This window comes from Melanaphis sacchari, unplaced genomic scaffold (genome assembly GCF_002803265.2).
Source record: "Melanaphis sacchari strain LSU unplaced genomic scaffold, SCAv2.0 Contig221_pilon_pilon, whole genome shotgun sequence".
NCBI lineage: Eukaryota > Metazoa > Arthropoda > Insecta > Hemiptera > Aphididae > Melanaphis > Melanaphis sacchari.
Genome location: NW_020271098.1, coordinates 1,262,218 through 1,277,119, shown reverse-complemented (window position 1 = coordinate 1,277,119; position 14,902 = coordinate 1,262,218). Strand labels below are relative to the sequence as shown.

General features: G+C 22.8%; 1 protein-coding gene across 1 annotated transcript; it reads left to right on the top strand.

Annotated features, from left to right (window-relative positions):
• The first annotated feature begins 475 nt into the window (after nucleotides 1-475).
• Nucleotides 476-10,555, top strand: LOC112594221. The gene is made up of 12 exons (XM_025338905.1): nucleotides 476-509; nucleotides 998-1,229; nucleotides 1,296-1,372; nucleotides 1,596-1,650; nucleotides 2,198-2,475; nucleotides 4,401-4,602; nucleotides 5,305-5,481; nucleotides 5,597-6,023; nucleotides 7,956-8,006; nucleotides 8,552-8,614; nucleotides 9,842-10,018; nucleotides 10,290-10,555. The coding sequence occupies exons 2-12, from the start codon at nucleotides 1,036-1,038 to the stop codon at nucleotides 10,488-10,490; spliced, it is 1,902 nt and encodes a 633-aa protein (XP_025194690.1). The 5' UTR covers nucleotides 476-509; nucleotides 998-1,035; the 3' UTR covers nucleotides 10,491-10,555.
• Nucleotides 10,556-14,902: the final 4,347 nt, after the last annotated feature.

The following is a 14,902-nucleotide window of genomic DNA, read 5'->3' as shown; positions in this document are numbered from 1 at the left end:
GATAACAAATTTGAAAGATTATCCATTTTTTAAGTTTAATATAAAAAATATGCTAGTTCAAACTCGAAGTATTGCATAATGGCTCATGAGAATGTCGAATGTCAGCTGATGACACGATTTAAAGATAATTATCTTAAATCATTGATGATGAGGACTGAGGAATGCTGTTGTAAAGTGAGAGGAGACTTATTGTCTATTGATAAGCAATACGATACTATCAATGCTAGATTGTATGACCTTATCACATACTTAAATCCATGATAAATGCGATTATAAATACAAATAATATAATTATTGTTAAATTGTAATTGTTAATAGTTGTTTTGACTTTATTTAATTGTAATTATTTTTTCGTGTGTAATTTTTAGTCAATAATCTTGCCGTAATATACCTAGTTAATTTATGTGAATAATTAATTTAATATAAATACATTTGTTAATTTATAAAAAAAATATGAAAACTGAACTAAATAATTTACTTTTTCTTAATAATATATTTTAATATTTTTGGTAAGCTATAATCATTAATCACTATCTAAATAATACAATTTAGTTTCTTCAGTTTTGTGCAAAAATTAATCACAAATCATTACTTATTAGTATTTAATATTAATATATTTTATAATATAGGTTAGGCATGTATTTTATGTATGATAATTCTGAGCGAAAAAACTATATAATTGATCGGATTCATTGATAGATAATTGTAGTGTTTTATAAGTAAATAATTATTAATTGATTGATTTTTTTAACATTTTTTGTCAAAAATTTTGGTTGCATAAGTTAAACATTAAAAAAACCCTTTTATAATATTTATAGGTTTAGATATATTTATTTCATTTTATTTTTGATGAATTCAGTAAGTGATGGATACAATTTTGATTTGTTTATTTAAAACTGTAATTATGTATTGTTAGGTACTATTGAGCACAATATGTAATAGGTGTACCTAATAATAGTTAGAAGTCCTAACTGTTTTTTTAAAATTTTTTTGGCAGATTTACAAAGTGTATCAAATGATGAAAATACAATTAAAATGGCCCAAAATAATGAAAAAGTTCCTGATGTAATGGTAGAAAGTTTGGGAGATAAATATGTAATCAATGAACAAATTATTCAAGAAACTAATGAAGGTCAACTAAAAAAACCACCTTCTGCTATTCCTCGAAATAGGAGTCCTGTTACTATACAAGAATGGGTAGATTCATTAACCACATCTGTTGATCAAAAGTAATTATTTATTTTAAAATGCATTTGATCAATTCAATTGATTTGTTACATTCTAATTATTTTTAGAGAAGATTTTGATAATGTAGAATCTTCTACACTTTTAAATAGTTCGGATGTTGATAATCTTACATTAGGAGCAGAAGGTAATATTTTAAGTATTTAATTTTTATTTATATTGATAAAAATTTAACTATTTAATAATAACATGTTATTTAAAAATGTATTGTTTACACTTTATGATATGTTCAAAAAATTGGATATAAATAATTAATTAAACAACTAATTTTTAATGATGCAAAATATGTTAAACATATATTTTATTTTTATAAAATATTAGTTTTCAAATTTTTTTAATTTTATTTGTAGCTGGACACTTATCTAGAGTTGGAACTATTCCAAGTGTCACTGTAACAACTGAAAGGTAATATTCATTTATTTTATGTTAATTATAATATGTTGAATTTATCAAAATCTCATTTCAAATAATACTATAACATTATCCGTAGGTATATATATATAGATTTTAGGTATAAAGCTTTAAAATTCAAAATTTTTTATTTTTGTTTGGAATTTTTAACTTTGAAGCTAAATTTAAATAGACCACATGACATGTAATATTTGAAATTTAATCTACATTATCTAAATGTTTGAAAAATAAATTAGTATGTACTCATAAATAATGAATCATAATATTTGATTTACAATTTATATTATTTAATTTATTAAATAATAGGTATATAAAAATTGCATAATTAATTATTAACTTTATAAACACCTGAAACACCTATACTATATAATTAATAGTTAATAATAATACTAATAGTTTTAATATAATCATTATAATGATATAGTATAGTAATAATTATGATTATGAACGGGGATATACAAAAATTAAAGTGGTGGATTTATTAGTTAAGGTATTTTTAAACATATGTAATCTTTCTTTTTTATTCACTTTTCTTTTAAAGTAATATTGTACGTGCACCATCAGAAACTGAAAGCCAAACTTCTAGTTTTGATTCCAAAATATTAAATGATCGTAAACCAGATCCTGAAGAAATATTACTAGGCTTAGGATTTGGTGGCGGAATTGAATCAACTACATATGGAGAGTATGGACGTGTTCCCAAGCGGTTTTTACAGCCATCTCAACTAAAGGGGGTTTCTGTGGAAGAGTACTTAAAATACCAACAAGAACTCATTTATATGTATGAATCTGGATTATGGGGTTACCGTGGATTAACTGGTAGGTTTATTTTATAGTTTATTACATTTTATATTGGTATTTTATAAAGTTCTTAGTTAAAAATCCATTTACATTTTTATTCATTAATAAAAATTAATGAAGGAAGATCTTTTCATTCAGGTACATTGATGGAACATCAATCTACAGGTGTTTCAGTAAACAATTATATTATGTAAGTTCATTTTACAGCTGTTGTGCCAAATTTGTTGATTGTTTTGTTGCTGTATAGATTTTTATTTATTATTTTATTGCATGTTATAACTTTAGAAGTAGCATTGAATATATTATAAACTTAACTTTTAATTTTATTGATGAAATACATTTTTGATATATCAAATTTACTAAGTATTTTAAATATTTTTCAAATACAATTTTTATTTTTATTCTTTCCACGAATTATAAATTGTTTATAATAATACATTGACATAATTTAATTTTTTTATTAATGGGGCTAAAATTTAAACAGGCAAATTTCTTTCATTATTAAGTTACTATTTTTTCATAAGATATACATATCTTATGTAATACATACATTTATTTTATGTATGTATTGTACATGTATAGGGGTTAAAGAGTAATATAATTAATATTTTAATAAATTAAAATAATTAGAAAGTTTGAAATGGCTTTTGTCATATATACTAATAATATATATCTTAGTATACATAATATTTTGAACATCATGATTTATACGTTGGCCATCAGCACCCATTTGTAAATTGTATATTTGTAAGAAATGTTAATAAGGCGTAAAAAAAAATAAAGATGTCAGAGTGTCCTTACTCCCTTCCACCCCTAAATGGCATATCTGGAATAATTTTAATAAATTTAAAATATTTTATGAAGTTATTTTAGTTGTTAAATTATAATCATTTTACTAAAATACTGTAAAAATATTTTAAGTTTTTTATTACAGTTGAAAAAATATTAAACAATAAAATAAATTAATAAAATCGATTGATGTTTAAGGATTTTGTTATTGTTAATTATGTTAAAAATGTTAACTAATGTTAATGTACTAATTACTGAGTAATTCGTTATTTTCAATTAATTATTTAATATACATTTTTAATTAACTCATTAAAAGTTATTTATTAAATCTTTGTGTATTATTAATTGTTAAGTTACTAGTGTCAATAAAAATGGTCTTTGGCAGATTGCATAAAAAATTTTTAAATATTTAATAAATTAATAATAAAGTAATGGTTTTTAAAACACAAATTAGTGGTCGGTGATTGATCTATTACATTTTATTGAATCATAATTTAATCAATTTTTCATGCAACCTAGTACTAGTCTTTTAAGGAAATCACTAAGTAGTAAAGTTATATTTATACTTTGACCATATTAATTTTTTAATTTACTAAAATAAATTTATTTTAAATCATTTTCTTTCATATTATGTATTGTTAAGTATCATATTTAAAATACTTTTTATGGTTCATAACTAGTATAGTATTGTTATTGCAAACAATTAAGAATTAAATGCACATTTATTAAAATGTATTTGTTCTCATTTAATGACTGTATTAGATCATATAATAAGTTTGTTTTAGCTATAGACATTCACTGAATATTAAGCTTCACCTTGTGCTAATATCTAGTTAGAAAAGCTTAATTATCACATTTTATACAAAGCATTTATAATTATTTTTTTTCATTGATAATTAATAGTATGTAAATTAAAAATATTAAAGTACAATTTATTTATTTATTTTATACCAACATTTATAACTTTTTTTCAATTTTACTATAATTTACTTATTTACAAAATGTTACGTTTTTAGTATTTAAAAAAAAAAAAAAAAAAAAACAAAGCAAATTATTGAAATCAATATTTTTTGTAGCAGGCTTATTGCATTAATATTGTGTGTTAATTTAATTTGTTATTAAATGTATAATTCTAATTCATAAATATTTTATAGGGCCACCACATGCGAGCCCATCAGTAATAGTTGCAAAAATCATGGAAAAACTTCGAGAACACGAACGCGATATGACGTGCCCAAAAGGTTCTTCAAGTGTCATGGTTCCAACAACTAAATCTATGCATTTAACAAAATCAAGTGCAAAACAAACCTCAAATCGATTTAATAAAGCTGCTGAAAATATTCTTACTAAAATTAGGTATTAACAAACCTTTCAAAATTTCTTCTATCTTAGACATTTAATAATCTTTAAATAGTAATTCAATAGTGAAACGATCTTTAAGAAAAATATCCATGATCATTTTAGAAGTGAATAATTAACATAATATTTTATTACTTTACTTAATTATGATACAGAAGATTTGTATAATGTGTCTAAAATGTTTGATGAGAAATAATCAATCTTACTATTTTTATATTTGAATGGTATTTATTATTATTTTTATTGACATGTAACTAAACATATTAAAATAATTAATAGTGTTAATTTTAAATTTAAACCTAAATAATTTTAATTATGATGCATAAATGTATAATACAGTAGTAAAAATTGTATCCTGCATTCTGTATTATCTGAATTAAAAATAGTTTCATATTTTTTTTGCTAATATATTATAACTCACTGATAACAGTGGTATGTAAATTTAAAATTTATTTCTTCATAATTTTCTTGTTAGTAGTTATTACAAATATGAAATATGGTTAAGTAATAAAATAATTGTAAAAAAAAATGATAAAATGAACTTACATAAACATTAGGTAACTGTCTTTAAATAATAAATAATTACAAAATTATAGATAAGATAAATATTTTAACATGCCTTACAATTAAAATAATCAAATATGTAACATATTTATTACTGTAATTATTTATGTTTGAATATTTTATTATATTTTATAGGTGTACACCTGGTAGTGTATTAACTCCAGACAATCGTAAATGGCTTGACAGTCAAGGTGGTGACAAGTCTCCAGAAATGTCAAGACGACTAATAATTGGTCAGCAATCATTTGTGTTAACTCGTGATGGTACTTTAATAGAGACACCGCCATCTAGTATTACTGCTGATAGTGAAAAGTTTGTCAATGTTTTTAAAACTAATTTCTCAATTATTTGAATACATGTCACTTATTAATGTGTATTCAAACTATTCAAAGATTAATATAATTGTAATTTGATTTATAAATTTCAGTTTACCAGTACCGTTTGACACAAAAGTAATTAACGAACAAGCTCAAACTGTTGTTCAAGAGAGTTCTCCACACTTAGATGAAGATACTAATGTGATATTTAAAGTTGATTCATCATCATCAGCAAATTCGGATACACAGTTTCAACAAGAAAATAGCTTGTCAATTGATATACATAATAATGATATAAAAATGGATAAATTAAGTCCTATATTTAATTCAAATCAACCTTTTGATAAAGATTATAGTCCCGAAAGAGATTTAGAAGATTTATTATCTATAGTCGAGCCTTGTCAGGATGTTAGTAAAGCGAGTTCAGAAGTTGATTCAGGTGCAGCATCTGATAGTGCTGATACATCATGTGCACAAATCAATTTAATATCCTTAAATGAAAATGAATTAACAGCAAATGAAGATGTTTCTTCTAAAGTAAGTTATTATATCTCAAATTAATTTTGAGTATTATACTAGATAATATACATAAACACTTTAAATTTAATATATGTTTGGTCTGTGAGTACAATGATTTATAATTGGGCTTGCAAAGGTATACGTTTGTTAAACTTGATGTCAATGTAAATAAAAATATTGGGGTCCTATAATGTACCTGGATAATTAGGTGATTAGACTGTGTACTAGGATTAGTGCAGTCATTTTAAAACTGATGCCATGAGCATTCTTTTAATGTACTAGCTACAAGATTTTGTTCAAAAAATTAAATAATGACCAGTAAAAGGTTGTAAAAAATTAAAAAAATAGTTTTCTGACTAATGCATAAGTCTATATCAGTAATTTTTCAAGTCACATCTTAATACTTTGAAATCAAAACTAAAAAAAAATTAACACTCCAGTTATAGTCTATGTAAGTTAAAAACATATTTTTTCTGGTTAATTGAAGAGAGGACAGAGAATCATATTTATTAATAAAAAGAATGTACAAACATTATACATATTTTAGAATATTTTAAAATGATCTCCATTTTAATTAAAAACTAAAATTCTTTATGTTCCTTTTTGTCATGTAATTTTTAATATCAAGTATGTATTTTGTTAGTTAATTTTAATGATGTCAATTAACTTTATCCATTTCTATTTTAACTTGATCATATTTAGTGATGCCCAGATAAGTTAAAAAGTACTAAAATTGCATATGCTCTGAAGGGAGTTAGTATTAATAACCATTGTTAGAGGGAAGATTACATAAACTATAAAGGTTATACACACTTATACATATATTTATGGTTTAAAGTTAGTGATTCAAAATTTCTTGTTATTTACATTCAAGATTCTTCTCATTATTCACATAATATTTGTAAAGATTTGTTGATATTCAAATGGTTGGGCAAGTCAATTTTTTTTTAAAAAGTTTTACTAAACTCCCGAGATAGATTTTGCAGCATAATAGAATTTATACTAATATAAAAAAATTGAAATGCAAATTAAAGAAACAATGTAAACTGATAATAAATTCTTAAACATTAAATTATATTTATCAAAACTAAATAGATATTTAAAATTATAAATACTTGGAACTTTGAATTTTTAAATTAAAGTTGGAGGTAGTAATGCATTCCTTAGTGTCACTTTGGTTGTGCTATTGCTGAATAATTTAAGTTAAAATGGAAAAATGTTGGTTAAGGTTTAAGTTAAAAGTTAATTTTCTTTTTTTACTTGTAGAATTAATAAGGTAAATAGAAAAACCAGTAACCTTTTTTTTTTTTTTTTAAGTGATTAATTACAGCATATGCTGAAACATAAATGTTCATTAAGCAAATTTGATAAAAGTATATATAATATACAAAGAAAAAATAAGACATATAAAAGTAATTGGCCGAAAAAATAATAAAAAAAGGAGGCCATCCAATGATAGAACTCTAATAGAAGTTATTAATTTTTAAGGTTTTTTTGTATAGTTAAATTAGTTAACAAAATAAAAAGTGCAGGTATGAATTACTACATTATTCAAAAATTGATAGAAAATCTAAGTTTAAATGATATTTTATTTAATTGACTACATGTATCTTCAATAAAATTAACACAAAAATTTATTTTTAGCTGTATTTTATTTTTTTACTCATGTATTCAAATGATAAATTTATAAAGTATTATACATATTTTATTCCTTGGATAACCGACAGCAAAGGAGGATCTTTGTAAACAATATTACTCCTTCGCTGCCATCGTTTATTGTAGTATAGTATTATGTATCTTAGTGTGAGGGATAATACTTTTACCAGTCTTAATTATTGAAAAAAATCTAATATTAGTTAGTAGGTCACAAATTACTATAAAAAAACAAATATACCTTTTATTTATTTGTTATAATTTATTTATTCTATACAGTGATTTTTATTTTTTCAGAACTTATTTAGGCAATATGAAGATTTATGTAATCTGAGATTGAGATTAAATGTAAGTTAATATTAGCTTATTAATTAAATATTTATTGTTTATAGTTAATTATGTTATGTAATAAAAATAATAAGTACCTAACTAGTATGACTATTTTTTTTAATTACATGACCTATAAATACACTGAAATATTTTGATTTTGTGTTTATGTATGTACAATAAATTTCAAATTATATAAAGAAAGGTCTAACAAAAATTCTTATTTATTCAATTTTTATTTAATAGATCAAAGTATTTCAATGTTCTTTCAAAATCATTATTTTATTTAAATTAGTGATGATGAAATCCTTAAACTTAAGATATAGTAGGTATATATTATAAACTTTTATGGAAAAAAATTAATTTTTTAAAAAAAATTGATTATTTTTATAACCCTTTATAGAATTTTTTTGAATATTGCTTAATAAGCAATATTTTAACACCCAATTTTAATTAAAGATTAAATATTTAAAGAATTTGATTGTTTAAATTTAAAACAAAATACTAATAATATTTTTAAGAATATACTATTGTTAATTTTTCTTCATCATTATTTATTTTTATAGGTATTAGGTTGTCCATTCAATATTGTGCCTCAAGATCAATTTATGTCCCTCTCTGCAGAACAGGTAAGTTAATAATATAATTTGGATAAAATGACAATCAAATATAATTTCATTTCTTACTGATTATAAAAATATTTTCAATAGTTTATTTTTAAATCTATTATGCATTCATTTTTAGTACCTATTTATCAATCTAAGAGTTCTTTAATATGTACATTTTATTTATGTACTTAATTTTTTGATACTGTACAAAAGTTCAATAGTGTTATTTAGGGGAGTACAGGGGATGCATTTACATCAAATTTTTTTAAGACATCTCTGGTCTACCAAAAATAAAATATAAGCGCTGATATAGGTGCTCAAGTGTTTTAAATTAGATATTAAGTCATGATATTGTTTTATAATCATAAATATTTTTATTTTTATAACTCTGTAGTTTATTATTAAATTGAATAAGTTAAAATAAAATATCAATGAAACAATTTAGAAATATGAATTAAGTGGACTGTATATTGTGCTGTTATAAATAAGGTTGCCCATGGAATAAATTGCATGTTTTATTTCTAATGCATTGCAAACAACTTTTTAGATTAAGTTAGGTTAGATATTTTGTTATTAAGATGCTCATACTCATAAATTTAATACTATTAGTAATGATGAAATAAATATAAATACATTAAAAGTACACATAATTAAATAAAATTAATAACAATGATGATATTTTCATATTAATATGAGAGACATTATCTTAAAAAATTACACAATACAGTTTCTAAAATTATATAGAGTGAGGATATATCTAGTTATAAGGAGAGGCTATTGTGTGGCAGTGAGGGAGAAAGGGAGTGGGAGATAAAACAAAAGATTATATTAGATAATATAGTGAATGGCATGAAAATAGCTGCTATTAATTAAGGAGGGGTGGAGGATAGAGCACTATGTAGGCGTAGGATAATGATTGGCAGTTGAGGTAAAAAAAGAAGAAGACAAAGGAGATATGTCCCCTCCTAACTTTTGCATGAAAAAAGTACCTATGATAGTGGTCAGTGAAAATGTTTGCACCAACAATAAATAAAAATTGAAATGAATATTTTGTTAAATTTATGTATAGCTACCTAACTTAAACTAGTAAAGTTAGGTATACAAATTATTAAATTTTTAATTGTCTGTTTTCAAAATATATGAGTTATACATTATTATGTTTGTTGTTATAATTTTAATACTCCATTTTATTAATGATATAAAAATGTAGAAATTTTATTTATGAATAATTTTTAACTGTGTTAATAGAGGTGTGCACTTCAGTGTAAAATTTTAAGACTCGCCCTCCGTGTTTATTTAAATAAGCTTACCGATGATGAAGTACACCATGAATTGCAAAGTTGTTTGGGAGCAGAAGTTCAACATGTGGCTGATCTGTTGGATTCAAACTCTGATGTAGACAAACTAGCAATAATTGTTCGACAGGTAAATGTTATTTATTTTTATTTTGTAGAAGAAAATTAACTACAAAATTCCTAAACAAATAAATATTTTGCATTTTTAACTGCTTGCCTATAACAATTTTATTTAAATTTTTTATTGAAACTTTGTTATATATAATTAGTCACCTATAACAATTATAATTATACTCATTTAAATATCAAATATGCATTAGTTTGTCTAACATTCTGACATTCTTATTAATATTTATCCTAAAATTTTAATTATTAACTTTATTATTTTGGTTTGATTATAGATGACAGTTCTACTTCATCATCAAACACACTTAAATAGCCAATTGGCTGAGTTAACTATCAGAGCTCAAAATCCAACCGCATGTCATGACATGTGTGAATTGATATTACAGAGGGTCCGAGGACTTGAGCAGCTTGTTGAACAGAATGCCAATGAATTGGCCCTAATGAAAGCCCAACTACTAAATAAGAAAACATTGTGATTACAATTTATTATTATTTATTTGTAAAGCTTACTTATATCATTATTTATTGAAGTAGTAATTGAACAATAAAACAATTTATAATAAAAATAATTGACTTTAATTAATAATTATTTATTTTATTGTTCAACACTATAAATTTTTTTAGTTTCATATTGTCCCTTTGTGTTTTAAACATAATAGTTTTCTGATTCTTATTATTTTGGATTGAACAAAGTATGTATAAATATTCAAATAATAATAATAGGTGGCACTAGTTAGCCGTTGTACTTTATGGATATGGATTATAGGTGCATAAAAATCAAATAGATACCAACTACATATAGCTGAAGGTATGTATAGTATTTGAAAATTTTATGAGATATAATTGTTATAAATTTCAATATTTTGATAAAATTTGTTTTTCTTTTTTTTTTATTAATTTTTATTTCTTTGCATATTTGTCAGTTATGATTTTTTTATTATAATTTATAACAGTATTTTATAATTTTGTGTTTTGTGTTTTGACAAAAATAAAACGTACAAATATTAAACCTAATGATACAATATCATACAGAATATTTATATTACAATATATAGCATTATATATTATTATATTATACTTTAGTACAATATTTTAATAATATAGCATCATGTTAAATATGTAAACTTTGACACTTAATGCATTTATATTGTCAACATAAATTCTAGACTTAAAATAATATATATATATATATATATAAACAGTATACCTATTTTTTTTGTAGAAATTTATCTATCATAACAAGGTTACAATGTCTCTAGACATAAATAAATTTAAAGAGATGCATTGTAATGGTATTAATAAAATATAGGTTTATCATATAGGTAGGTAGATATATAATTTTGATACCTACTGCTTAGTACTTAATAAATAAATAATAATAACCAAAATGTCAAGTGTACAGTGTATACAATACCCTGTCTTGTGGGCATGTTTTTTTATAAAATGGATAATCAATAAGAACAAAAATATGTTTTTTAAATTCTTTTTATGATTATTTTAAAACTTTATTATAATTTCAATTCAGAAAACTATTTTTCCTAATGGATTCTAACACTGTTCATTTTTCAGAAAATATTGTTGGTTGAATTATCATTCAGTTATAACTTATAGGGTTAATTTAAATAAGTTTTCATCAAATAATCTCTATATGCTGCATAGACTTACAGGATAAAAATATTCTTACCAATTGCTTATGGTGAAGTACTGTTAGTACTGAATAGATCGATAGGCATTATATTATTATTTATTTAAAATGGTAATAGTAGATATGTCTATTATTTGGTATAAAATTGCATGGAAAAAATAACTTATACATCAACGGAGCTAGAGCAGTCGATTTGTCGTAGTTACGGACCAATATTATTTTCGTTTTGTTGCCAAGCTACTTAAATTGTTTATCTGCAACAGACGATGCATGAATAAAAAAAATAACTACCTATTGCTAACTACATGCTTTCTACAAATTATCGATTTATTTTTCATAGATACCTAGTCTATTTAAGTAATAGGTAGTAAATAAGTACAAGTGCATAAGTGCATACAAGAGTCCGTATTTACATTGTGTTATGCCAAAGTAGCTATCAAAATATCAATATATTTTAATTATTTTTTATTTCAACTTTAGTTCAAATGTTTACTTTAAATAGCACATGCTTGTAGTTTCTAGAAATGAATTACTTATTAAAATATATTTCACTAAAAATTATAAAATTATTGAAAATATTCTTGTTTAGGAAATTAAGAATTATCATGTTATAAAGTATAAGCACAAATAAGACAATAACAAATTAAATTTAAAATGGAGTCTTAAAAATGGAATATCTCATATCAAAATGAATTAATAAATTAATTTGTGGATAAAACTGCAGTAGTTTTTTAAAATTATATTTTGGAATAATGGACTTTAGATTATTGTGGTTTGTAAAATGCATAAATAACGTATTTGAAATTGGAACTGAAAAAGAGGCAGTTAAACTATTTGGAGATACTTTAAATAAAGATGAAGGATTGTTAAGACAGCAGTTCATCCAGTACCTTGAATCTTCGACTGTCAACAGAAATACAAACACAAATATATTTTACATCTACACAACTACGGTAAAAAAGGTTATTAAAGAAGAAATTGAAGTTGAAGAAGAACGTAAGTATTTAATTTGAATTATCACTATTGGTTTTGTTTAAATAATAATAATAGATTATAAACTGTAATTCATACAAATTTAGTATATTTAGAAAAAAAGTTATAGTAAGAATTTATTCAGCATAAACAAAATTTCGAAAAGTTTTTATACAATAAGTAGGTAAAGAATAATAATTTAGAGTACAATCTGATATTTAAATTTGGTATAAGGTTCATAAGTTAAATACTTAAATTATCAAATTAGTGTTTCTTCATTTTCTTGTATTTTAACTTTTTTTTTTTTAATATTACCTACATCAATAATTAATTTTCGTGTTGTATTGTTAGCATTATAATTGATGAAAAATATCAATAAGTTATTTCTATTGAAAACTGTTAGATTGTTTTATTTTTATTAATATTTTATAGTGTCTGAGCTTGAAATTCAATCACTGAGAGAGTCTGATAGTAAAAAAAAAAAAAAAAAACACCATCAAGATAAGAAGAAAAAGAAAAAATACATTCACAGAGAAGACACATTAACCAGCGGTGACTCGCCAGCCACAGACACTGACAATGAATCAGATGACGGAAAATCTAGAGATGGTTATTCCAGCCCAGATACTGGTACTTTTATTTTTCTTCAAATTATATCACCCATAAAAAATTCTATATAAAAAAGTGTACTAAACTATATGATCATGGTATACATGCGTTTTTGTAAACATTATTAATTGAGTTTTTATCATGTAAATTAGAATTGTAAAATGATTAAGTATGTTGTTTATTGTTCAATTTGATATTACATAAATAATTTATCTAGTAGTAGACAAATAGTATATAGTCTCAGAATTCTCTAAGTACCTATTTATACGTACAATAACGCCTATCCAATTATTCCCTAGACAATTTGAGTTTTAAATAAAATCTTTAAAATGTTTAATTATGTAGGTAAGTATTTATTATTTCATGTTTAAGATTGTACAAATTTTAGATTAAAGTTAATCTTTAAAACATAACTTTCAGTTAAAAATAAAAATAGGTATTTATATTAAAACATTAGGTATCTACTAGTTTTTAAATGATAAAATTATTAACTTGATTGATACATTTTATGCTTAATTTTTAGCTATACAAATGGCCGACGAAGATGGAGTAAAAAAATATTCCGAAAAACTATTTAAAAGAGTAAAAGTAAGTATAGGTATCTAAAAATATACATACCTAGGTATTTACCGCAATTCGCAACAGTATTTACATTTTAATAAACACGGAAACCATATTTATTTTATTTAGTATACCTACATTTTAACTTATTGTTTATTGTATAATTTAAAATATTTAAATAATTTTTCTTACACATAGTTTATCAATAAAAATTCCTGAAACTGATTAATTTGTTAAAAACAAAAATTTTTATTCTTCAAACACAGTTATATTCTAGACTAGTGACGATTGTGTTTTTATTTTATGTTTAATAAATAAGATAATGTTTTTATTGAACAACACTCATTATTTCAAAATATATTATAGTTTTTGAAAATATATTTTTACAAATTTCTTATCAAAATAAAATAACATTTTTTTATATTTTTATCGTTATAATTTAAGTTTTTTTACTTTTTTTGAATGACAACATATATTTTTAATTTCATACCCTGAAGCAGAATATTTTTATACAGTATTTCGATATGTAAAAATTAAAATTAGTTTATAAGTTACAAGTGTTTTTAGTTTTTAGATAAACTGAATAGTAAATCAACATTTTGTGGGGTATCCCCGTACGGTTAACCTAAACTTTGAATATACTCTTGTAAGTTATAACTCATAAGCTATTTATCCGATTTTTAATTTCTATGCGTTTAATTTTTGTTATTTATTGCTAATAATAAGTCAAAGTTTTGGTGAAAGGAAGTACAGAAATACTTCGTAAAATGTTGATCTACTACTCCGTTTTCCTCAACTTTAAATAATTGTAACTCAAAAATTATTCATCCGAATTTTAAATTTGATGTATCAAAATACTGGATTAAAATATTCAGCTTCAAAGTATTAAATTAAAAATGTACCTATGTTATCATTCAAAAAAGTAAGAAATTTGAAAAATTATAACTATAAAAATATATAATTTTTATCAAAAATGTTAATAGAGTGAAATAATGAGCGTTATTCGATAAATTAATCACCTAGTTTGTATATAAGTATTAATAATTAGTAATTACCTATATATTGTTTCATTTAGGTGATTCAAGAAAAAATAATTACTTT